At 41.5% G+C, this 25,459-nt stretch overlaps 1 protein-coding gene across 1 annotated transcript in view; it reads right to left on the reverse strand.

Moving 5' to 3' along the window:
• The window catches only part of LOC309542299 (uncharacterized protein), a 137,251-nt gene that overhangs the window by 41,946 nt on the left and 69,846 nt on the right, over positions 1 to 25,459 (reverse strand). Inside the window, exon 4 of the mRNA XM_082241061.1 lies at positions 3,603 to 3,771. Within this exon, the coding sequence (XP_082097187.1) occupies positions 3,718 to 3,771 (54 nt within the window). The 3' untranslated portion in view covers positions 3,603 to 3,717. The remainder of the gene's footprint in view (positions 1 to 3,602; positions 3,772 to 25,459) is intronic.

Here is a 25,459-nt window from a genome sequence, read left to right on the forward strand (position 1 = left end):
CTAGTCCTGGAATGTCTTGCTTATGAAAAACAGGGAGCTTTAACCATCTGATATTTGTGTAGAGTCAAAATCTATCCCTCCTGCCATCACTGAATGGATTAAGGTATGCATTCTTTAAAAGAAAGAAAGAGGAAGGGGGAACTCCAGAATACCTTTAATTTTTAGTCTTCCTTCATTCCAAGAGATTGCTGTCTCCAGCTAATTTCCTGTCTAGCACTAAGAGTGTCTAATTCAGGGGGTACCAAAACCCTGAATTAAGTTCCGAAGTTTAGGAATGACATGCTGCACATATTTTACACAGCTAAAGGGTCACCCAGCATCTTTGTCTGCTGTTGAGATATTCCTTCCTTAAAAAAAAAAAAAAGGATTATTATGAGAGTTACCATCTCTTTTTTTAAAAAAAATAATATTTATTAATTTTCCAACAAATTAAACACAACACTACAAAAAACCAAAAAACACACACAACAATACAATACAATACAGTACAAAAAACACTACAAAACACTAACACATACAACTAACAAAACAAAACAAAAACCATGTAAAACACAGTCAAATTTCAATATCTTATCTTTCTTTCACTTATTTCCACAACCTCTTCACACCTCCCTTTTTGTATTCCACTTCTATTAATTGTTTCAGCAATTCCTTTCCATCTTCCTCTGTTTTCTATCCTATAATTATCTTAACACATTCTAACCTTATTTTTCCCTTTAATACTCTATTAATCTATTTATACTTAATTCCTTATAACATGTCTACTAAAGCCATATAACTTCATTCCAACATTTTTCTAACATTCATTAATTTTACAGTAGTTCTGTAAGTAGTCTTTAAACTTTTTCCAGTCTTCTTCCACCGATTCTTCTCCCTGGTCTCGGATTCTGCCAGTCATTTCCGCCATTTCCATATAGTCCATCAACTTCATCTGCCATTCTTCCCGGGTGGGTAAATCTTGTGTCTTCCAGTACTTCGCCATGAGTATTCTTGCTGCTGTTGTTGCATACATAAAGAAAATTCTATCCTTCTTTGGCACCATTTGGCCGACCATGCCCAGGAGAAAGGCCTCTGGTTTCTTCAAAAAAGTATATTTAAATATCTTTTTCCTTTCGTTATAAATCATCTCCCAGAATGTCTTAATCCTTGGGCACATCCACCAAAGGTGAAAGAATGTACCTTCAGTCTCATTACATTTCCAACATTTATTGTCGGGCAAATAGTACTTTTTTGCAAGCTTGACTGGTGTCATGTACCACCTGTAAATCATTTTCATTAGATTTTATCTTAAGGCATTACATGTCGTGAATTTCATACCTGTAGTCCATAACTGTTCCCAGTCAGCCATCATTATGTTATGTCCAACATTTTGTGCCCATTTAATCATAGCTGATTTCACCGTTTCATCCTGAGTGTTCATGAGAGTTACCATCTCACTGCCCCTGCCCTCTGACACCTGGCAGCTCCTCTTGCTTGTAGCAACAGCATGACAGACCAACATTCAACAAGTACTGCTTGTCTTCTCATGAGATTTCTGCCTGTTGCACTACTGTTTGTTACAAGCGCAGTATCAACACCAGGGGGAAATGGTGATGACCGTAGCAGTAGCAGCAGTGGTGCTGCAGAAAGAAAGAAAGAGGATCTTGGGAGCAGGAATGCAGGGCTGAATCCTTGGCTGAACAAAATGTACATTGTGCTGCAATTATGCTAATGCAGCTGATAAAAACATGAGAGTCCATTCAGAATTACGCCTATTATCTTCATAAGATGCCCCTGTTTTTCTCCCCATAGAAGCCTGGGGTGGGCAATATTTTCTTCCTAGGGCCACCTTCCTTTATGGATAACCTATCGTGGGGCTGTGGGGTAGCTTTTGGTGGGACCAAAGCCAGTAATGGGCAGTACTAGAGCTTTGGCTTTGGGACACTTGGAAGGGTATACATGCAAGATTTGGTTTTGATAGCACATATTAGCATCTTTCATTATATAATAAATGATGCAATGCTTTTCTAGTCCTTCCAAATATTCTTTCAGTGCAATCCTATGCACGTTTACTCAGAAATAAGCTCATTCTGTTCCTTGGGACTTCTCAGGTAAGTGATTGCAATGTCAGCCACCTATTTACCCATCCCATGCTGCAAAAAAGACTGTAAAGCCCTCCCCAAATATTTGCAAGTCTCCAAAGAAAGGTTATTCCTTATTTGTGTAAAAAATTGTGTCTGCGTATGGATTTGGTGCATATGATGTGTGGCATGATCAAGAGGACCTTCTCAACGGATCAGCAAGAACGTGATGGGACATGCTGGCTCTTTGAAGCCAGTGGACCAAAACCACTTAGGCTTTAAAGAAGAAGAACAAGAAGCTTTAATTGTGCCTGAGAGGCTATTAGAAACCTTTCAAGTGCAGGCTTTCAAGTGCTAGGCCAGCAAAGAGTCTGAAAAATTATTATGGGAAATGGGCATCGCTGCAAAAGTATCGCTTTGTCTTCTGCACAATATTGTCAGTGCACCTCAAGAAATGATAAGCATAGATGTGGACATGATATGTCCTCAGAGTCCATTAGATGCACAGGGCTTATTTGTTAACACAAATGGGAATGCATATAAACAAGTTGACTTCTACTAATTCTGTTGTCAGCCAATGCCACAAAGAGACAAAAGCCCACATTGCTTCTACCTCCTACTCCACACAAAAGAGGAACACAGAACATTGAATTTGGGGAGAAGTCACAGAGAAGCTCAAACATCCTCTCCAGATGGTGCATGCTTCTTGCAGTAAGTCTATCCAGTGGTGTAGCTTGGGTTGTCATCACCTGAGGCTGCACAAAGTTGGGGGTGGGGGGGGAATGGAGGGGGTATGTATGAAATAGAGTCTGTGTCACTCTGGAGATTGCAGCTGGAGAGATGAAGAAGAAGAAGAAGAAGAAGAAGAAGAAGAAGAAGAAGAAGAAGAGGAAGAAGAGGAAGAAGGAGAGTCATTATTTTGTCTGTGGACGTTAATTCCTGACTGGCATGGAAAAGCCATTTTTAACAGAACCCAGCGATGGAAGCACACAGCTGTATTGAGACAGCACCAGGTGTTGAAATGTTGTGCTCCTAACGATTTCATGCCTGGGGCCACTGCCCCCATACACCCCCACGCTACACCACTGAGTCTATCTCAAGTCTGAGAAATGGGGAAGTAGTGGGACCCCTTAAAATCTACCTGCCTCCTAAGCCTAAGTTCAGTCTTAGGTACAAGAGCTCCCACATATTGACCCAAACACAGCAAGGGAGATTGGCCCATGATATCTGGTGGACCTGTTTCCTCACTCCTTGCATTCATTGCCCTTTCCCACGGTTCACTCTTTTGCACAAAGTGCAGCATTAGCATACGGTAATTGCTGTCAACCTCCCACACCTCTCAGATCTACTGTGAGGAAGAGGCAAAAGGGCAGGAAAGGAAAAACGTGTGTGCACACACATGAGCTCGCAGGCTCAAAGATAAACAAAATACTTTGGAAGAAGTACAAGAACTAAGGAACTACAATAACTGGGTCACTGATTCTGAGCCAGGAAAAACATACACAAGTGGAAATAAGAGCAGTAGAAGAATTTTCATATTACCTCATCCAAAGGTTTAACTTGTCCAGACAGCAAGATGTTCTGTCTTCTGGAAAGTTATTGTGGGAAAGGAAGAAGGCATCTCTGAGGCATTTCCACACAGTCTAATCAGAGCTATTTAGAGATAGAATTCATGTGTCCGTACACGCGTAACCAGAGATGTCTTCAAAACCTAATAAGAAGCAGAAGCAGCAAAAACATTAGGAGGACACATTATTAAATTGATCTCTGATAGTTTAAAAACAATCAACACAGTGATTGGAACTAAAAAAACAAGCAAACCCAACTGCACATTTAAATTATCTTTGATGTAAGATGCTTAAACTTAGTTTATAACTATATGTGAATTCCCTGAAATGTAGGAAAACCACTGCAATCCACAGGACTCTCGTGATCATAGACCATTGGGTAAAACCTTTCCACATAAGGCAAAGCAAAATTTTAGCACCTTACCACTATACAGTTTGGGAAAAGGCACCATTATTTAGATAGCATCAATATAATGTGTCCTATCAATGTGAAATCTAGGATTTTGGACCCTCTTGGTATGGCAAACAAGATGTCCAAATGAGGGACAGATCTGCTAGGAAAGTAATAACAGGGGCTCTAAACCCAGAGTAGCCCCAGAAGCAAATTTAGTTCACATTGCTTTAAAAAAAATGGATCTAGTATTGATTAATTTTTAGTTGTATATATTTCAGCAATCCCAAAGTTTGAGAGTCAGTAGCATTGGGGTTTTTTTCCAGCTGGAACTCAATTCTAACACCTCTCAGGTGGGTGCCAGAGAACAAGGGAGGAGTTCGTGGGGACTTCCGGCACCCCTTTTTCTAGAAAAATGACACTGGGTTGTAATGTTGTAAAAGGGCGGTGATCTGTCGTGGCACAGCCCCATTGAAGGAGATAATAGTGGTTACCTAGACCTCATTGCTGCTTGTGAAAGGGCCCACATAGCAGTTCAAGCTTCAGGGCCCCAGAAACGTAGGTCCACAGCTGGTCCAAATGTAAGATTTGAAACGAGTGAATAAAAATTGTGCCTGGAAAAGTCTTTCACTTTAGATCATTTTTGCCCAGTAAATACATACCTTACAGTTGCCTTTGTGTATTTGCTTTTCACTAATCCAGGAAAAGTTACTTGTGCGGTTTTAATGATAGTGTATTATAAAGTTTCCATTTTACTCAAAGGAGTGTGGGGAAAATATGCAGTAAAGGTCCTTTGTGGCTAGTGAAGGAAGAGCAGAGGAAGAGCTGGCCACTGCAGGGAACATGAGTTTCCAGGTCCACAGTGGCCCTGCTCCTACTCCTGCTGCACAGTCTGGCTTATTGCAATGTTTGAACCTGGGTTTGTGGGTTTGGAGAGCAAAAAACCATGAGCTCAGGTTCAGCTGCCACAGCAAGCCAGACTCTGGCATGTTTCCCAATAATGCTGCTGCAGTAGGAGGAGGAGGGGGGAGAGAGAGAGAGAGAGAGAGAGAGAGAAAGAAAGAAAGAAAGAAAGAAAGAAAGAAAGAAAGAAAGAAAGAAAGAAAGAAAGAAAGAAAGAAAGAAAGAAAGAAAGAACTTTTCAGCAAGTTGTCAAGCTTCCTTGCCCCACCACCTATCTGAATATGGAAATGGGGACCTTTGGACAAAGAAAGGCTGTGCAGCATACCACGCTGTTCACAAGCATGTCTGGATCAGGCCCCTTGTGTAACAGGGTAAACTTCACATGTAAATTTCACACTGGAAGAGGGGAATCAAAATTCAGGCTTTTGCTTTAAGGAGAATAGGAGGGAGAATAGGCTCAGATGAGAAACCACATTTAAAATAAAAATAAAAAATCTACCACAGTAAATATGACCTTCTGCCCCTGACTCACTTGGCTGGTCAACCATCAAGCATTCTGCCTTATTGCCAAAGCCATGTACTGAACCACAGTAGTGTATGTTTCTTTTTTTAAATTTGTGCAATTCCCAGAAAATAAAGTGTGTTGTTATGTTTTGCTACAACAGCAATGTTTCTGGATTGTTCCACCTAATATTTAAAAGTAACAGAGCTTTCATTTTATTTCACCAAGCTAGCCACTTGGGAGTCCAGGAATAGCCAATGTTTATAAAAGAGTCTAGCTCATACAGTTAAAACTATATTTATTTCTTCTAGCTAGAGGATGCAATCCTGAAGTCTCTTTTTCTGAATTAGCTGCATTAATTTGGTCCGAGGAGACCCTGTAGTCTAAGATTGTTGCAGTGGGATGTGAGTCAGAGCCAAAGTGGTGCTTGGTGTAGTGGTTAGCATGTTGTCTTCTTCTTTGGCGATCACTTGTAGCCAAGTAAGATTGTCTTCCATAAACACAGTTTTAACAATGAGTACATAAGTGACTGTGGAGGCCAATTCTGGATCCACACATCCTTCCACAGTTGGGGACATTGGTTTCCAGGCGGGAGTTGATCATGGTGTGCATTTGCCAAGCGTGCCTTCCTCTTAGCATGTTTCTCCCTTGCGTCCTGAGTTCGGGTGTCTTCAAAGCCCACGACACCTTTGGTAAAGGCTGTTCTCCAACTGGAGCGCTCGCAGGCCAGTGTTTCCCAGTTGTCAGTGTTTATACTACATTTTTTAAGATTTGCCTTGAGATAGTCTTTAAACCTCTTTTGTTGACCACCAGCATTATGTCCATTTTAAAGTTCAGAATAGAGCAGTTGCTTTGGAAGACGATCATCAGGCACAACATGACCAGTCCAACAAAGTTGATGTTGAAGTATCATTGCTTCAACACTGGTGATCTTTGCATCTTCCAGTACACTGATATTAGTTCGCCTGTCTTCCCAAGTGAGTGTAAAAAATTTCAGAGACACCGTTGATGGAATCTTTCGAGGAGTTGGAGATGGCATTTATAAGTGGTCCATGTTTCACAAGCATATAGTAAGGTTGGTAGTACAATAGCTTTGTAAACAAGCATTTTGGGTTCCCTGTGAATGTCCCAGTCCTCAAACACTCTGCACTTCAATCGGCAGAAAGCCCCACTCGCAGAGCTCAGGCGATGCTGGATTTCGGCATCAATGTTGGCCCTTGTGGAAAGATAGCTGCCTAGGTAGGAGAAGTGATCGACATTTTCCAACGTTACACCATTGAGTTGAATTTGTGGCGCTGCAGAGGGGTTATTTTGTACTGGTTGGTGCAGCACTTTGGTTTTATGGATGTTGAGTGATAGGCCAAGCTTTTCGTAAGCTTCTGCAAAGATATTTAGGATGGTTTGGAGGTCATCCTCTGAGCATGCACACACTACGTTGTCATCAGCATACTGAAGCTCTGTGACAGAAGTTAAGGTAACCTTACTCTTTGCTTTCAGCCTGCTCAGACTGAAAAGCTTTCCATCTGTTCGATATATGATTTCTACTCCAGTGGGAAGTTTCCCTTCGACAAAGTGTAGGATCATGGCCTTCACAGCCATTGTAACATACCGTTTGTTATCATCCGCCTGTTCTGCCATTGAGGACTTCTTGGAACATTCTTTGTCTAGCTCCTTCCCTCTGACCTTACCACCTTGGGTGACCCTGCTGGGAGTACGAGATTCCCGACGGCTTCACTCACAAGGGTCATAGGAACATGCAAGCCCACTCACCATGAAAAGGTGATGATCCAGCAAGTGGGGGTTAGCATGTAGGACTGGGGAGACCCAGGTTCAAACCTTCATTCAGCCAAGGAGATTACTGGTTGACCGTGAGCCGGTCACTCTTTTTCAGCCTCTATTCAACATCTATTTCACAGGGTCACCGTAAGGATGGAAGGAAAAGCAAAGGTTGCATAAAAATGTAATAAATAATAATTCAGCCAAACGCATTTTAAAAAATTCCTATCTTACAGGTTTCAGCAGGAGAGAGTCCCATGCTATGTTGTTACTTTCAGGTGTGGCAGCTGAAAATAAACTAAGAAAGATGCTCATGTTCTATGTAGTAGTAGCAGCTCAAGAATGTACAAAGGAAAATATTCAATTGTGCACTCAAACTGTGCTACGAAACACAGCCCAGTATTCCGTAGAATGAGCACTCAACAAAGCAATCAGCGAAAATATTTCATTATTTTTTCAGAATAATGCATCCTTGCTCAAAATGATTCTGCACAAAATATTCCAACATACGTAGTAATGTACTATGGAATGTGAACTGCATCATGAACTAGTGAGGAAATTTTTCAGATTATAACCCTAGAGATGCTTGGCTGATTAGGTCAGATTGGTAATACAATATGTTCTTATTTTGTATTTTTATGTTGTGAATTGCCCTGTTTTCTTTGGATGAAGGGTGGTATACAAATTTAATAAATAATAATCAGAGAGAGAGAGAGAGACTACCTCCTTATTCTCTTTGGCTTCCTTTTTGGCGAATCCAAAGCTCACCTGTCTGCTCCCTTCCTACCACCAGCACACCGCCCACATGTCAAACTTTCTCACTGGATCCTGCTTTCCTTGACTCTGTTCCCTGGCTCACACTTTCAGACCTAGCAGGGATTGAATGGAGGTGCCAGTTGCATAACTCAGCACCTCCATGTAGTGCATGTCTTAAAGCTGCATGTCTTATTTGTATGCATAGATGCACATTTTGAAGAGATTGCCACAATTTAAATAGAAATAGAATATGTTTCACCATAGTGGGGTAAGGAGGAATGTTATCAGGTGACCTGTGTGACTGTTCAGATGGCTCTTCAAGCGCTAGCTGTTGATGGGAGAGTTTGAGGCTTCCCCTGTTCTTAGGGTTCACTAACTGGGATTGGGGAGCTCTTCAAATAAAGGACCATTCTCTCAAATAGAGGTCACCCTATTCCAGAACCATACATTTCCATGGTAAAATCACCTGTCCTATCAAATTTCAGCTGATTCCATTTGCAGTCAGAATGTCTATTATCAACAACTGCTGCCTTCAACATATTCTCCAAGTGTTTTCATACACAGATTTGTATGCAAAATTATTCATTCTTGCATATGAATATATGAAGTTCCACTATATTGTCAGAAGCATCTAGCTGGCTACTATCCATTAGGGATTTGTTCAGAGATCTTTCATAGGTTTGCTCAATCTCCTTTCTAACTAGTGACCCCAGTGGCTAAATGTGAGCCCTTAAGCATATGAAACACATACTCTACCTTTGCATTATCTGCCGTTAACCTATGGCCTCTTCCCAAAATGGCATTTCTAGCTTTCCTACAGTTGCACTGCATCATTATTTTTAGTCTTAAGACGACACTCATAGTCATTTTCCCTACAGCTGGCACTTGTTTCTCAGTCTTGCAGTAGTGCTAAAACAATAGATACTTCCTAGCTCAGCACATAGGTGATTTTTCAAAAGCACTGTGAATTTCACAAGTCATAAACCAGTTGGCAGTTTCAGAAGATTCCTCTGAATGAATAGAACCCTTTTTTAAGAGAAATGAATCATCTACTCTCATGGGGGGTTGCACATTTTATGCTAAATGTTGAGAGAGCTGCCACTAATTTAGCCTTCTTCCTGTGGGTGCCAGTGCCCTGAACAATGAGTAATGAACTTTATTTGAAGGGAAAGGGCTTGACAGTTAAAAATGTAGGCTTCAACAGTGGACCTTGGGAAAAGCCAAATCACTACTGATGAGAACAACTGGCATAAAAAAAGATCAGCTGTAACCCTGGAAACAGGAACACTGAAGTGCCAACCTCAGCAACAAGCACACAGCTCATACCTGGTATTTTATATTGTGCCTTTGTTGTGTCACTGAAAACATGCTAATACATTTTTTTCTCAGAACACATAAACAAGATGTTGCCTGGGGATAGATTAAAAAAACACCCAAGTGTGCTGATGTGTCTGTCTATCAGCTGGCACAACAGTGAGTGTATCTGAGCAGCACCTGACAGTTGTGCAACGCTGGCCTGCAATTCAAGTACATCAGTACAGGCTGAATTGTAACATGTCTAAATACAATGCCTGGCAAGCCTAAACCAATATCAACATGCATCTGAGAAAACGTCTGGGAAACAGAAGAAAGGAGCTTTTGCTCATTAAAGCCCTCTTCAGAAAAAGCACTCAGGTGCTCAGCAGAAGGATGAGCTTGGCTGTGCTGGCTAGCCATGCTCTCAATACTGGGTGCCATTCACTGGTCATAACATTTCTTCTCTGCCCAAGGATGATGTGTTCAATTCAATGCATGAAAGAGGCCTCTATGCATGTACAGCTGTATGCATGTGGGGCTTTCTGTGCAGTTGGGAACCTCAATCTCACAGGGATGTGGGCTAAGGGGTACACTGATATCAGGTTCCAGACATAGGACATCCCCAGAGGACCACACTTGTACATTCGCTTGGAGAGGGCTCAACTTGCACAATGATGTGTTCATTCTGGGAACCTTTGCTCATGACTGCAGCAGTATGTCCCCACAGCAGCTTCTTTCCACATCACTGCCACCATAAAAACAATTCCCTCCACATAGAATTCCATTCTCTGAAGGAGTAGGTGCAATGTTTGAAGTTGCAGCTAGATCCCTCACTGTCACCAAATGTCCAGGTGAACTCAGTGGTTTGGAGTGTTCATTACTCAACTTTGGTTGGTGTGCCAACTGTGGCTGTTCCTAGAAAAGAATAGCCTTGTCATGGTGTTCCATACATTGGTAACCTCACTACTCTGATGTGCTACCCTTAGACCTGGTTTGGAAGCTGCGCAAGCTGGAGTAGCTAGGGTGCTTAGTTGGGTCATTCAGTTTTACACATATTATCCCAGTGTTGAAAGATCTGGACTGACTATACATTAGCCACTAGGACAAGTCCAAAGTTTTGTTGCTGGTATTTAAAGTCACAAACTTAAATATCTTATGGACTGCTTCTCACTGGTAAATGAGAACATGCTGTTTAAGATCTTCTAAGGAGACTCTATTGGCCACTCTATGACCAGCAGATTGTTGCTTAATCACAACGTAGAAGTGGGTCTTTTGGGCCATTACATTCACTGTACTCTGGAATTCTGTCTCTTGGGTAACTCATGAGATGGATACAGTAATGACATTTAAAAGCATCTTAAAACATCTGGAACCACCACATTGACTACTCCGATCCAGCCTAACCCTCTCACAAATATCTTGTTTTTTTATCTGGAGGATTTATTTATTTGTATGAAAAGACATTAGGTCACAAAAGCTGTCCTCTGTCACCCGAAGTGCTACAGAACAGGTCCAGGTTTACTACCTCAGAACTAGGCTGTGGAAGGGGTTTGCAAATATGAAACAACAACCAATGAAGTGATCTAAGACCCGAAATGGTTGACATATTGACCATGATTTAGGCCCTGGGTTGTTTTAATTGTCTTTTAAGCAACCACAGATGAGGATCTGGATTAGGACCATGGTGTGTAGGGAAGGGGCCTGATTCTACCCACACACATAATCTGAAGCATCAGCACCATCCCACACTCAGAAGCAATGGACGAGTCAGAGAAAAATAGCAGATTGGGGTGTTCTGGGGAGGAAAACAGCATGGGGGGGGAGTAACACCCCCTCCTCACATGCTGGATCAGTGATCTCTGGGGCTTCTATTTTGTGTAAATTATCACCAGATAACCATTTTAACACACTTGGGTCTCAGCAGTATTTCATTTACAATCCAAATAGGACAGGCAAAGCAAGATTTGTAAAGGAGGTGAGATTATTATTATTTATTGAATTTAGATACTGCTCTATACCCGGAGGTCTCAGGGCAGTTCCCAGAAAAAGATAAGTTTTTTTCTCAATGCACTTTAGAAAATTACAAATTATGTGCACTGTCTTCTGTATATAGTCATTCTTTCGGGGGGGGTTACTACAAGCATTTAAACATTTATGACTGGATCTGTCTCCTCTTCAGGAGCAGAAAATGGAAAAGAGTCACAATGGCAGACAGAGAGAAAACTGATGGAAAGTACAGCATTAAGTCATCACCAGCATGAAAATGCTTACAGCAAAGAGCCCAAGGGAGATGGAGAAAGAGACACAAAATGCTACCTACAGCCTATGAAGCACATTAATAACAGTGAAGAAGCTGCCTCATAGCATCAACAAAGTAGCTCAAGGTTTCGCAGATCTAACCTGACACCATTCCAGCGATATCAGCACATGACTTCAAACACTGCACCAGGAGACAAGGAGCTTAATGACTACTCTCTGGCTTAGCACACTGAATATTGGTAATATTTTTGAAACTCATAAAGTATCATCTGTCACCTTCAGGCAAAAAGAAAAAAAGCACATTGCTGTACTAAGTAAAATGATCTTAGAGAAATATGTCAGGCCAGAACTTGACAGCTGTGCCTTAAAATAAACAAACATACATTGAGAGATTTTTTTTCGGGCAGAGATGTTTTACATCACCTGCAACTGTCCTCTGAAATAAAACTTTAAAAGGTGGGGCTTTCATGTGCTCCATATTAAAGTTATAAGTTTAATGTACATAAAATGCTGTGCTTTAATGCATTGTATTGGAAATGCTGAAAAGGCAGTTTATCATAGGCAAAAAGTTGCACTTTGTCAAAAGCGTCAGTGAAGGCTGCTATTTTGCCATTTCAGTGCACTAAACTACCTGATAACTCATCACCGGAAACAGGAAGTCCTGAGCTCAAACAGCAGGAAGCTGAAACCTGAGAAGCCAGCCTGTGCTTTATTGGAGATGGCTAGTACTGGCAGCAGCAGCTGTTGAAGAGAAGTTCTGCAATGATTAACAAACTTAGCATCTCCCTCTGGGGCCAGATGGTGGAAGGTTTATTGAACAGTATAAAGGATTGAACCCCATTTCTTGTTTGCAATGTCCTACTTGGCCATTTTATAACACTTATCTTATTGTAACTAGTATTTAAGACTGTTTGGCAGTAAAGCTTTGGAACTCATTTTTGTGGTGGAGAGAATTCATTTTGACACAAGGTCCAGATGAGGGATTCTGATCTGGTCCCTGTGTGCATCACTGGAGTGTGTATCAGCGTGTCCCACCTTGTTATTCCTCGCCCCCATTCTGCCCATTTCATAATGTGTTGAGTGACACTTTTGGGTTCAACTCCATGCGTGTGTGTGCAATCACTCATCTTTTGGGTGCTTGTTAATCGGCCGTTGCCTGTAATAAAAATACTGTAGATTGAAATGTCCATAGAACACAATACCCAGGGCATGTAACCCTATCATGAGGCAAAGTGAGGCAGCTACCTCAGGGAGGTGGAAAAGGAGCAGCAGTGGTGCTGAGGTGTTGAAGCACATATAGCTAATTAACTGCATATAGGCAGGATTTAATATTATGAGGCAATGTGAATATATATTTTCCAGGAATAAGGAATGCATGAAATAATATTTAAAGAGTATGAATAGAGTGAGTTATCAGCACCTTAGTTTGAAGGGACAGAGGGGAAGGGGAGAAACCTGGCACCATTGGTGGAAAGATTTTAAGGTTTTAATTATTGTAACATCTGCAAGTACGCCCAGGCTGCTTGCCTACACTCCTGTGAGGCAATTATTTCTGGTTTCTGCTTCTATGAACTACAAATTTGGCTTCCACCACCAGTTAAAGTGCTTGGCGATATCAGAGTGACACAACAGAACTGGAGTGTGCCACTGAATCTGACTCACGGACCACTTCGTTCCCATAATCCAGTCTGTCTGCTGCCTAAAGGCAGTGCAAAGAGATCCATGGACATCTTCAGATACCGGCAGCTTCTGTACATGTTTAATGCAAACACTGAATCCCTACACTGGCTTTTTGGAGCAGACTTCTCTGAACTCCCATTTCAAAAGAGCGTGGAAACCTGCTCCTTCCAAAAGGTGAAGTTTGGAATAATGGAGGTAGAGGGAAGTCACACTGAAGCCAGTATATCAGAGGGTCTCTATAATGAGGCAAGCAAGTCAAAAGCAGGGCCATTCAACCTGCTCAGAAGAGCAAGGTTAAAAATAGCTGACTTTCTGCTATGATATATGTCACTAGTTTTTTACTGGAGATTCATGAAATTAAAAATGTGAGATCCAATGCTCACTGCATTATCCATTTCATGAATTGCATTTGTCTAAATAATTTATATGCTCTCTCCACCATCATGATAACAGTGAGTTTGGATATCCTTCATTATGCTTATCCTCCAGACACCCACTGTGAGGTAGAGTAGACTTATCCCCCTTTCTACAGATGGGGTATTAAGGCATAGGGAGATTAACGGATGGGATTTTCATAAGTCTTTACTTTGCCCATTTATCCAGCTGAGAGCATTCTGTGGTGCTGGATAAACCAATGGGCTAGTGGTAAACTAAGGCCTTTGCTCTCATGTGATTCTTTGAAAACAAACAATTTTACCACGGTCATTTCAGTTATCATCTGAAGCTACCAAGTCATGTTTACTTGCCCATGATAGTCACTTTCATTGTTTATTATCAAGTACTTCGTCAATGGTGAGAAGTGGGGAAAGCTTGCTGTGATGAGCTTAAATTAGGGATGATTGAGACTTTTGTCTAATTTCCAGATAAAGTGAATCAGCCTGATACATACTTCCTGAGCGAATACAGTTTTCAGTTTTCTTGCATTACTCCAAAGTTTGGAGTACAATTCTTGTCTCAGGGAAAGGGTGCCAAAATGTGTACTTAGTTTGCATTCCTGTGCACATTTAGTTGCGACTTACATCTCAGTAGACAAGTGAACTTAAAACACACAACTATAAGACAATGGCTGCCAATAACTGTCAGAACTGACACTGATCTTACTGCACCTGAGGTGAACCACAAAATGGCATCTCCCTCCTCACCATGACAGGAGTCCTACTTTAGAGTTGAAGTTTTTAAATTCATCCTTGAATGATCTCCAGCCATTTGAGCTTCCCATGCATTGTATTCATATTGATTCCATGGAAATGTAGTATTTCCTCGTCAAGTCGCTCAGGAGAGCAAAACCTTGCTTTTTGTCCTCAGTGCATCAGTGGTAGTTGTTGCCCATTGCGGCTGGAAGGGCAGAAGGCAGGGAGACCAAAATTGGGTGGAGCCAGAGCCAATGGCAGGTAGAGACAGAGCCAACAAACTTTAGTTTTGTCTTCATCCTTCTCTCTGCTGTGTTCTGCAAGGACAACACAGAGTAAAGAGGACAGTGATGATGGCCAGACCCACTGCTTGGACTGGTTGTATGCAGGGCTTTTTTCAGCTGGAACCCAGTTCTGGTACCTCTCAGATGAGTGTCATTGCCGGTATAAGAGAACAAGGGAGGTGTTCATGGTGAGTTCTGGCACCTCTTTTAAAAATTATTTTTAAAAGAAAAATAGCACTGCTTCCACAATGCACCTGCCTCCACTACCATCCCCTGGTGCTTAAAGATAAAGACATCAATCTACCACCTGATGATCCTGCAGCTGTGGCCAGTGGTTCTGGGGGCCTATTCAATGGTGTGTTATACCATTTGTACTATAGCCATTTTCAAAGTATTCAGTAGATTTAATAGAATTTTTTAAAAGAAAAAAACTGAGTTCTACGTTGCAGCTTCCTGTTACTGGTGGGTCCCACATCTGAAAAGGTTGCATTCTATTGACATTCAAGGTGGGGAAAGAATGACATTTTTTCATTGACAAAATACTGTGGCTTCAGTATGGGGGAAATGTGATTTCTTAGCAACATAAATCGTTCTGTGAGTAAATACATCTGGCTGCCTTGCAATGAATGAATAACAACTGCAGTTTTAGTGTGTGGAAAAATCATAGTTTAGAAAGGCCACGATAATTGAGAAACAATGGGACATTTGCATATATTTCAAGGAAGTGATATTTTCTCATGCCACCCATACAAGCTGATGACTTACTGGAAGTCTGCAAAACAGGCTCCCAACAATTTGCATGATTTTAGCAACCTCCATATAATGAGACAAATTCGTTGGAAAGCAATACAGAATGCATTGTTAGTGAAAAGGAATATTGAAGGAGTCTTCTCCATTATGAGTTTTCAGAAGGATGGCACATGTTAGAAGAAGATAACAGCAAGAAATGCACCAAAAGATCAGGATTTCTAGGAGTGAATCTACTGGAATGCATATATGTTAATTGGTGCAGTATTAGAAAGATCAAATAATCCTACAGCTGAGATCAGTGTTTATATTCTCATACCCGTCCTTATTTTTAAAAAGAAATAAATCTGTGATTGAATGCCAAAAAGCCCTTCTGAAGCAGTGGCTCCCTTGATTAAGATTTCCCATCTTGGCAAGTCCTAAATCAAGAGACATCAAAGTACTTTCAAAATAAAGAACAGCTGAAGAAAAATGTATGAGATGACAGAAGGCATAAACAATAATACCATGCATATGTTTAAGTCATCTGAAAGTGATTGCAGTGATGTGTAAAATATTCGGAAATAAACATTTAAATGGCAGCTTAATTCCCCCAGGGAGAAAAGTCTGCTTAAACCTTAAATAAATCCTGTTTAGACTAAACCACATCCGTTCTCCCCTTTTCCTTTAAGAGCACTCTCAGCTTCTCTGATTGGCTCTGTATGAAGAAAGATCTTCTGTGCTGCTGCAGATTTTCATTCAAACAAATGTGGAATCAAATGCATTAAAAGATGTAGAAAGCCCACACAGGTCTTCTTCACCACTTGGTCCTGAAAGCAAGGCATATGCAGTTGCATTATGCCCTTGGTAGATTACACTCTGCAAATTGCTAATGGGCGGTAGGGGAGTGCATTTCACATATGTACCTTCTAGGGTACATAAAGGTAAAAGTAAAGGGACCCCTGAACGTTATGTCGTTAGGTCCAGTCACAAACGACTCTGGGGTTGCAGCGCTCATCTCACTTTACTGGCCGAGGGAGCCGGCGTACAGCTTCCGGGTCATGTGGCCAGCATGACTAAGCCACTTCTGGCAAACCAGAGCAGCGCACGGAAATGCCGTTTACCTTCCCGCTGGAGCAGTACCTATTTATCTACTTGCACTTGACGTGCTTTTGAACTGCTAGGTGGACAGGAGCAGGGACCAAGCAAAGGGAGCTCACCCCGTTGCGGGGATTCAAACTGCCGACCTTCCGATCGGCAAGCCCTAGGCTCTGTGGTTTAGACCACAGCGCCACCCGCATTCCTATGGGATACATACATTGCGTATAAAAGCTCATGCTGCCACACACCCAGCCAATTCCTAAGCCCTGGCTCAAAATTTTACCAGGCAATAAAAGTTTTGTGTGGTAGAGATATAGCAAAGGTATCCTTCCCCTCTGCTATGCAAGACTCAAAGTAATGTTTAAAATAGGTCAGGGAAGGCAATGTGGTGCCATCCTGATGCTGTCGGACTCCAACTCCCATCAACCCCAGCCAGCATGGTCAATGGTCAGGAATGATGAGAGCTACAATCCAACAACATCTAAAGAGTGATTTGTTGGCCACCCCTGTTGGCCACCTCTTTTATTTTATTTTCTTTGGTAATCACTCTTGGCCAAGTAAGATTGTCTTCCATGAATATGGTTGTAACAGTGTGTCTGTAGGTGACTGTGGAGGCCAATTCTGGAGCCACACATCCTTCCACAGTGGGGACATAGGTTTCCAGGCGGGAGTTGATCACAGTGAGGATTTGCAAAACGTGCCTTCCTCTTAGCTCACTTCTCCCTTTCGTCCTGAGTTCGTGCTTCTTCAAATTCCATGATTCCTTTGGTAGAGGCTATTCTCCAACTGGAGTGCTCACAGGTCTGTGTTTCCCAATTATCCGTGCTTATACTGCATTCTTAAAGATTTTTTTAGAGCGTCTTTAAACCTCTTTTGTTGTCCACCGGCATTTCGCTTTCTATTCTTAAATTAGGAATAGAGGAGTTGCGCTTTGGAAGACAATAATCAGGCATCCAAACAACATGACCAGTCCAACAAAGTTGACGTTGAAGAATTATTGCTTCAACACTGGTGATCTTGCTTCTTTCAGTACACTGACATTAGTTCTCCTATCATCCTAAGTGATATGTAAATTTTTTCAGAGACACCGTTGATGGAATCTTTTGAGGAGTTGGAGATGGCATTTATAAGTGGTCCATGTTTCACAAGCATAAAGTAAAGTTGGTATATACTGTATATATACTGATATACACTGTAGGTGATCCTCTTGCAGCACATCTGTAGGTCCAGCTGCTGGTTTTGCATGGCTCTTTCCTCTCCAATCTTAAAAAAAGTGATGGGGCAACCATACTTTCAGTCTTCTACAAAGTGCACTCAAATCATACATTACTTTATGGTGGAGGTAAAATGAGCACCTGCAAACCGCCCCTGTACCAGGGGAGGGGGACTGCTACAGTAAATGTCCAAATCGCAATCATGCTTAAAAGAAAGAAAAACCAACCAACCAACCAACAACTTAACAATAGTTGTTTACAGGGGGAACAAAGAGGGAATGGTGAGGAGAGGACTCCAATAAGGAGAATGCTGAGCTGCATTCTTGTGACCCAGCAGGGAAATGTCACATATCCTTGGTTGTGTACTGATGCTGTGTACAAGATCACCACCAGGAGAAGGAGCAATTGCTTGCAATTATCACTAGGTCAGCATGTTACATACAACCCCTGTATCCTTTATTCTAAGGCACAGACTTTGAGCATAGAGAAGAGGCTGTATCTCCGCTTTCCCCGGCCTGGTGCCTCCAGGTGTTTTGGACTACAGCAACCAGGCAGCATAGGGTTGGAGAACCAGGCTGAAGAAGGCTGCTGCACCTGAACGGTGCCTTTTTGGAGAGCAAATTTTTGTGCTAAACTGTCCCCAGTTGCATGGCAGGCACTGAAACAGGCCCAAGTAACCAGGCTTTGAGGATTAAGGGAAGGGGAGTGTGAAGTGGGCCAGTGTGGCATAATGGTTAGAGGGTTGGACTAGGACTTGAGAGAGCAGGGTTCAAATCCCCACTCAGCCATGAGCGACCTTGGACCAATCTCCATCTCTTAGCCCGGGGTCAGCAAGGCTTACTGGGCATGGGCCAGATCACTCCCACGGAGATCCGCCATGGGCCAGGCCGGCGCAGCGCAACGCTGGAAATCGCATCTGCGCATGTCCGCGATCTGGGCTTGTGCAGAAGCGATTTCTGGTGCTGCGGACATGCGCAGACGCGATTTCCGGTGTTTGGGCATGCGCAGAAGCGATTTCCGGAGCCGCAGAAGAGAGTCCCTGCGCTGTACTGCGCCGGTTTAGCGCAGCACGTGGGGACTTGCCAATTGGGCAGCTCAGTTCGGGAGCGGCTCATGGGTCAGTTAAACGGCCTGTGTGGGCTGCTTCCAGCCCGTGGGTCTTAGGTTGCCAATCCCTGTCATAGCCTAACCTAGCTCACAGGGTTGTTGTGAGAATTAAATGTGGAGGGGGAGAGCCATGTACACCACCTTGAAATCCTTTGGAAATAATGGTGGTATATAAACAAAATAAATAAGAGTGCCTTTATCAGGTATAACAATACCTACCATATTTTTCTCCCTATAGGACGCACTTTGAAGCAGAGCGCCCCACACGCCAGGCAGACATCGGCCAGCCCCACAAGCTCGGAGGACAGCAGAGAGGTGCAGCGCCACCATCCCACTGTTCCTCGACCTGGTTCGGTTTCCCCGACCCGGTTTTGGGGGAGAAATAAAGGAAAATTTATTTTCCTTTATTTCCCCCAAAAAAACTAGGTGCGTCCTATGGGACGGAGCGTCCTATGGGACGAAAAATACGGTACTTTTGTATCAAAACTGCAATTACATGTCAGTCACATTATCATCTGGTGGACTCTTCTTATTTGATAAAATGGGATCCAGTATTAAAATTCCCTGAAATTAAGCATTTTCATCACATGACCAGAAAGATTATTTTGGAATACATCTATTATCAGCAACAAAGCATTCCCTTCAATCCCATTATCTGCTGCTATTGTGTTTTATGGCACAGATAAAAGGTACCATTTTAAGTCAAATTGTTCTCTTAAAATGCCCAGTTTTTCATCTCTAAGCAGTATGGTAAATGGCAGACAGAAGGGCACCAGGAGAGGGCTTGTGGGTTCACCTACAAAGTACACTGCATTAGAGATGAACCTGGTACAAATATACTCTAGCTTTTGCATTAACTCAGCATTGTCACATACAATATTATCTCTCTTGCTGTGCCAGCATCTGCAATATCGCCACGCTGGACCTTTCTAGAAAACTAAACAAAGCTTTCTTCAGATGGAACTAATCCCAAATGATACTTCTGCAAGTCTCAGTCTGGTATCAGTAGTGATAGGTTCTGCCCTAACATAAAATATAAATGGAGGGGGGTTGGGTAGCTTTGTGTTAGCAGAAAAGCTATATAATGGGTCACTCATCTTCTCTTTCTCATTTCTTTAACTCTGGATAGATGTGTTTTCCAGCACACTTGAAGAGGGATGTGTAGCCTAAAATAAAATCCAGGACAGTAGGAGAGGAAATAATACAATGGTTCTTTGCCAAAGTATATTTTGTAATAAAATAGCTGTTATGTACTAAGCTTGGATCCTAGAACAATAGGCAAGTAGGACCCAGGAATGCAACAACTGATTGGCTTGCAGGAAAAGACCAATCGGGCTCCAGGAGGAAGTTAATCAGCCTATTAGGCTGGTAGGATTGTAGAATGCAACAACTGATTGGCCTGCAGGAAAGGACCAATCAGGCTCCAGGAGGGAAGCAGAATCAGGCAATCAGACGGGACTCATTGTGTAAATAATGTATATAAAAGCCTGAGGTTTGGGGGGCAATTGACTCACTGTTTTACAAGCTGCAATAAAGAGCATGAAATCACTACAGGACTCTGAGTATATTTCAATAGCTGAGCTACCATTTTTGTAGTCTGGAGGATGCACAGCAAGACACATTTTGGCTACACTCCTATACATACTTAACTGGGAGCAAGTCCTGCAGAACTCTATAGGACTTTCTTCTGAGATAGGATTGTGATTAAAAAAAAAACACCTCACACAACCCTATGTCCTGCTCCAAACCTCACAGGTGGCACTGGGAGGAAGGAAGTTGTACCACATGACATAAATGACATCATAGGCAATAGCCAGCTGACTATGATTGTTGTATAGCTACAATCACGGCAGCAAAATTCATTTGTTCATTTTATTTGTATGCCGCTTTTCCACACACACAAAAAATGCTCAAAGTGGCTAACGACAAAGAAACAGGTTTGCATTTCAAACAAGCACTATGAAACAATTTCATAATAACATAGCAAAACAAAACTATAGTAACATACGGAAAAAAACATATGTCAATACTATAAATATGACAGGATTACTGAAACAACATGCAACATTCAATAGCACAAATAACAAGGGAGCTTTGCAGTTTCATCTTAGTCGTAGAAACACTCCTCCCATGATGTTGCAAAATAAATAAATATGCTTAGGCATGTTCCATGATAGCCCAGCCTCCTCCAGAGAACACCTTATCTGTTTTTCCTTCTGAAAAATATATTCTGAATGGTACAGTCAGTGACTATTGAACTGAATGATGAGTACTAGGCCTGTAAGGGGGCATAGTTTTCTATTCCAGCCCATGTTCGTCACATGCAGCACTGTTTCCATTCTCCTTCAGTTCATCTTGCACCAAGAATGGCATTATTCGTCTCATTGAAATTATGAAGCTTATTAATTGTGTAAAATGTGTTGTCATTGTATTGTTCCACCCCATTCATTTCAGTGCAAGGAAAATGCTTGATTATATGTCATTACTGGATTGAAAGCAGCAGCAGTGATTACGAATACTATTTGCTGGATGGATTTCTGTTCTGGACGTGGGACAAATAAGTGAACACAGGCCATTTCTGCTGCCATTTCCATCTGAATTCTCAAACATCCCTAGTGACTACTAATGCCACACCACCCACAAAAACACATATGCAGCCATTCCGTTTGCACACATGCATCCCACACTGTCTCTGTACTGATGTGTCTCATCGTAAAGCACTTTCATCACAATAAATGTCACCTCCAGCTGCTTTCCCTAGCCATCCCTTGATACCCATTCACCCTCCCACTCCTCAGTCTCTTTCCTCACATCTCACTCCAAAGTCTTAAAAGATGGAGAGGATCAATGTGGAAAAAAAGAGAAATAGAGAAATTAGGCAGATCTGTGCAGATGGAATATGACAGAACTTGAAGTAATTATCTCTTCTCCTGTCTTACACCAAAAAATGAGCATTATATTAGGCCAAATATAGACTATGGACCCCTAGTTTTTAAGAAGCTAATTGTCTAATAGATTCTATATTCAATTTTTCTCTTGTCTCATTAAAACTAAATAATGGATAGAGATTTTCTCCCTTCTATCTTTTCCCATTTAATTGCATTTGCTGCATCCACTCTCCCGCGTCCTTCTCCTGATATTGACAATACAGCTAATAGCCCTCATTTTTAGCAGTGGCAATTTGGACATTCCTGGGCATCCTCATATAGTAATAGTTACCTAGGAGGAAATTAAGGGATGCTCTTAGCATACTGAGCAATAGCATCTACAGTTCTGTATGAGAAGTTCAAAGGAGTGATTAAAGTAGAAAACTGCAACGCAGACCTCAAGTAGGGAGATTTTCTCATGCCAGTTCATAATTCTGCCCATGAAAATGTTGCCCAGCAGGCATTTATTTAGTTTGGGAAATATCATTTGGCAGCGCTTAACCAGTTTTAAACTACAGCAAGGACTAATCACCACAAGTATAGCTAAAACAATATCAGCACAGTAAAATAATACAAGTGTAAAAGCGGACAGCAAAACTGCACTTAAAAGACTAGCAGCAGTACCAATGTAAATAACAAAAGCCATCTGGAATATAAAAGCAAGTTTTCAAGGTCCATTTAAAAGCCTTCAGCGTAGGAACTATGCAATACATGCAAATCTAGGGAGGGACTTTCATGTGCCTGGGGCCACCACTGAAAAGGCCTTATGTCTTGGGCCAGCCAATCAAATTCTTCCTTGTGGCAAGTCTATGAGCAGGATCACAGAGGCTGAGCTTGGGTCCCAGGCAGGCTCACATTGGTGCAAGTTGTGCAAATTTTCACTGTTTGAAATATGGCAACCCTAGGATAGTGCTTTTTTAAAAACAACAACAACCACCACCACCATAATCATCAACTGGAGCTTTTTTGCAACTGCAAGTAATAATAAAAATAAGAGAAGAAATCGGCCTTTTCTGTTGTAACACCTCACAGAATACATTCACAAAAGAAAATTGGGAAGCTCTATCTGTTGGATGTTTCAAATGTCTCCTAAAAACTCATTTTGTTTAACCTGGCCTATGATGTCTCCAGATGTGAAGGAGATAAAGAATTATGCAACTTTAGAAGACATCTGAAGGCAGCCCTGTATCGGGAGGTTTTTAATGCTTGATGCTTTTACTATGCTTTTAGATATGCTGTAAGCTTTCCAGAGTGGCTGTGGAAACCCAGCCAGATGGGTGGGGTATAAAGAATAAAATTATTATTATTATTATTATTATTATTATTATTATTATTATTATGTTTGAGAATGTTATCCTGTTCGGTTGCTGACTTCCTGTTTTAAACGGCGGAATTTCAGCAATGTATTTCATAGAATCCAACCCCCTGCAATGCCTTTCTTCCCAACATGGAGCTCAAGCCCATGACCCTGAGATTGAGAGTCCCATGCATTCTGATCATTTACACTCACTGTCTTTAGATTTTTGAAAACTGCTTTGGGATTTTTGCCAAAATGTTAAATTGGTTTATACATTTTCTAAATAACTGATACTCAGATTAAACTACAAACAACAGTTCAGGATAGTGTGCACATGCTAATGAGGTACACTACACAAAGCTACCCCGTGTAGGAGTTAAGTGGGTTCCTCAGGCAGGTGAGCCAAGTCACACTTCTTTCCTTCACTCCAGATCACTTCAGACAAAATTCTAATAATTAAACTTAGCTCTTGCTGTTAAGTTGCGGGTGAACATATCAGACGACACAGCGATTCTTCAAACAGCTCTTGTTTATTCACAGGCCAGAACAGAACTGAACTGAAGTGTTCAGCCAGCCTGCTTATATAGAGCTCCACTAGAATGCAACAGTAACCACTTTCTGTAACTATCCAATCACTGAACGTCACTTTCAATCCCTTATTTGCATATGTGGACCTGAGTGAAAACTATCTACAGTATCCCTCTGCTGGCCCAGGGTGTAAACTTCAGTACAAAACACTTGCCTCTGGACTATTGACTAAACCAGAGGACTTCTGGCTTTACAATCAATGCAGACGATCTATAACCAACCGGTAAGCCTGAGTTCTCCAAGAGAATATTGTGGAAACTCAACTGCTCCCCCATTTGCTGAAAACTACACATCCTATTTACTTTGTCCCAGTTGCAAGTACTATTTCCTTCTGGTTTTGCCTTACAAACTTTCACAAATACGTAAATATGGAACACATTTTCATGCTTGGTGGCAATGCAATTTTTTAAATATATTTTGGACCACAGTCTGCAATATTATCTCCAAAATTGTTAAACAACCTCTCTCGCCGAACCCAGCCTTAGCCCTGTTTTCACTAAACCCAGATTCCAACCCTAATACCCGGCATAAAGATTTAATTCTTATTGGTAGCTACACATCTAATGGTAGTGTATCACTGGAAAGCCAAGGTAGAGCTACCTCTCGTGACTTGGTTCAAAAGTATTTGGGATATACGTAGTTAGTTCAAAGTGACTAACTGAGCTTGGAAGAGTTGCAAATGGAATTATAAAGGAAAATACCTTTGATGAAACCTGGTCTCCCTTTTTTTCATACATAAGGGGGAAAGAAAGTAAAGCTCTCCTACCAGCCTCACAAACCTTTCTGCGGAGAACCTATATAGGCTGCCAATGTTTTAAGACCGTGTAAAATGATGCCATAAACAAAACATTATAATCTTTACTTTGCTGTGACTGTATTGTATAATAAAATATTTTTTAAATACTGTACAGAAATGTACAGAAATATTTATATTGTTCATGAACTATTACAGTGAACCTTTTCACTTTGATAGGTCCTGCCACACATTTACTAGTTTTTAAACCCTGAACCAATGTTTTTAAAGAAGGGCTTTCACATAGCGTGATAGTCGAAATACATATATCTCAAAAATGTACTTGTGAACTGGAAGTGATAACGCTGATGATAACTAACCCTGAGCTCACTCACTTCCTAATAATTAGCAGCTCTTATCTGACAGACACCATTTCCTACACATACTTTTTGCTCCATGATAAGAAGTAAAATGTTTGCTTAAGGCAGAGCTATTTCTGTTCATCGTAACATGCACATCGCCACTAGAAGTACACAGAAGGAGAAGAAAATGGTAGCAAGTTGGAAATCTGAAAAAGCAAAAACACTAGATTTTGTTCACACTTAGAGGTGGTGTGTCTGGCACCTTCATTGTACAGATCCTGGCCAACGCTGAAGACACAACTCTTCACCCTGGCTTTTGACACTTGAGGTGTATGTTTTAGGAGACCACTTTATTTTTGTGACTATAAGTCGTTTTAAACTGTTTTTAATGTTGTGTTTTAATGTTGTAACCCACCCTGAGACCACAGAGTGAAGCGTGGGTAGTTATTATTATGATTAATAATGATAATAATTTGTTCTGCTGCATCTGGAACCTTATTATGTATTTTATAATTTAATTTATTCTGGGACCTTCTGGTGAAGATCGGGTAAGAGATCGTATAAAGAAATAAGCAAACAGTAACCAAATCTCAAAATAACAAAAATGGCGGAAGCATGTCTGCCTTGATCTATAGGCTGAATTTGGATGTTGGGCACAAGGTGAATCAATAATACCAGCCTCTTTTTCTTAGATGATCACCTTATACATACACCATGGAGAGGTGGCAGGACCATGCCTGTAGGACCCTCCCCTGACATCATATTCCTTGCCTGCCACCTCAGCCCTTCTGCGGTCCAC

This window comes from Podarcis vaucheri (assembly GCF_965113315.1).
Source record: "Podarcis vaucheri genome assembly, chromosome: 10".
In the NCBI taxonomy this organism is placed as follows: Eukaryota; Metazoa; Chordata; class Lepidosauria; order Squamata; family Lacertidae; genus Podarcis; species Podarcis vaucheri.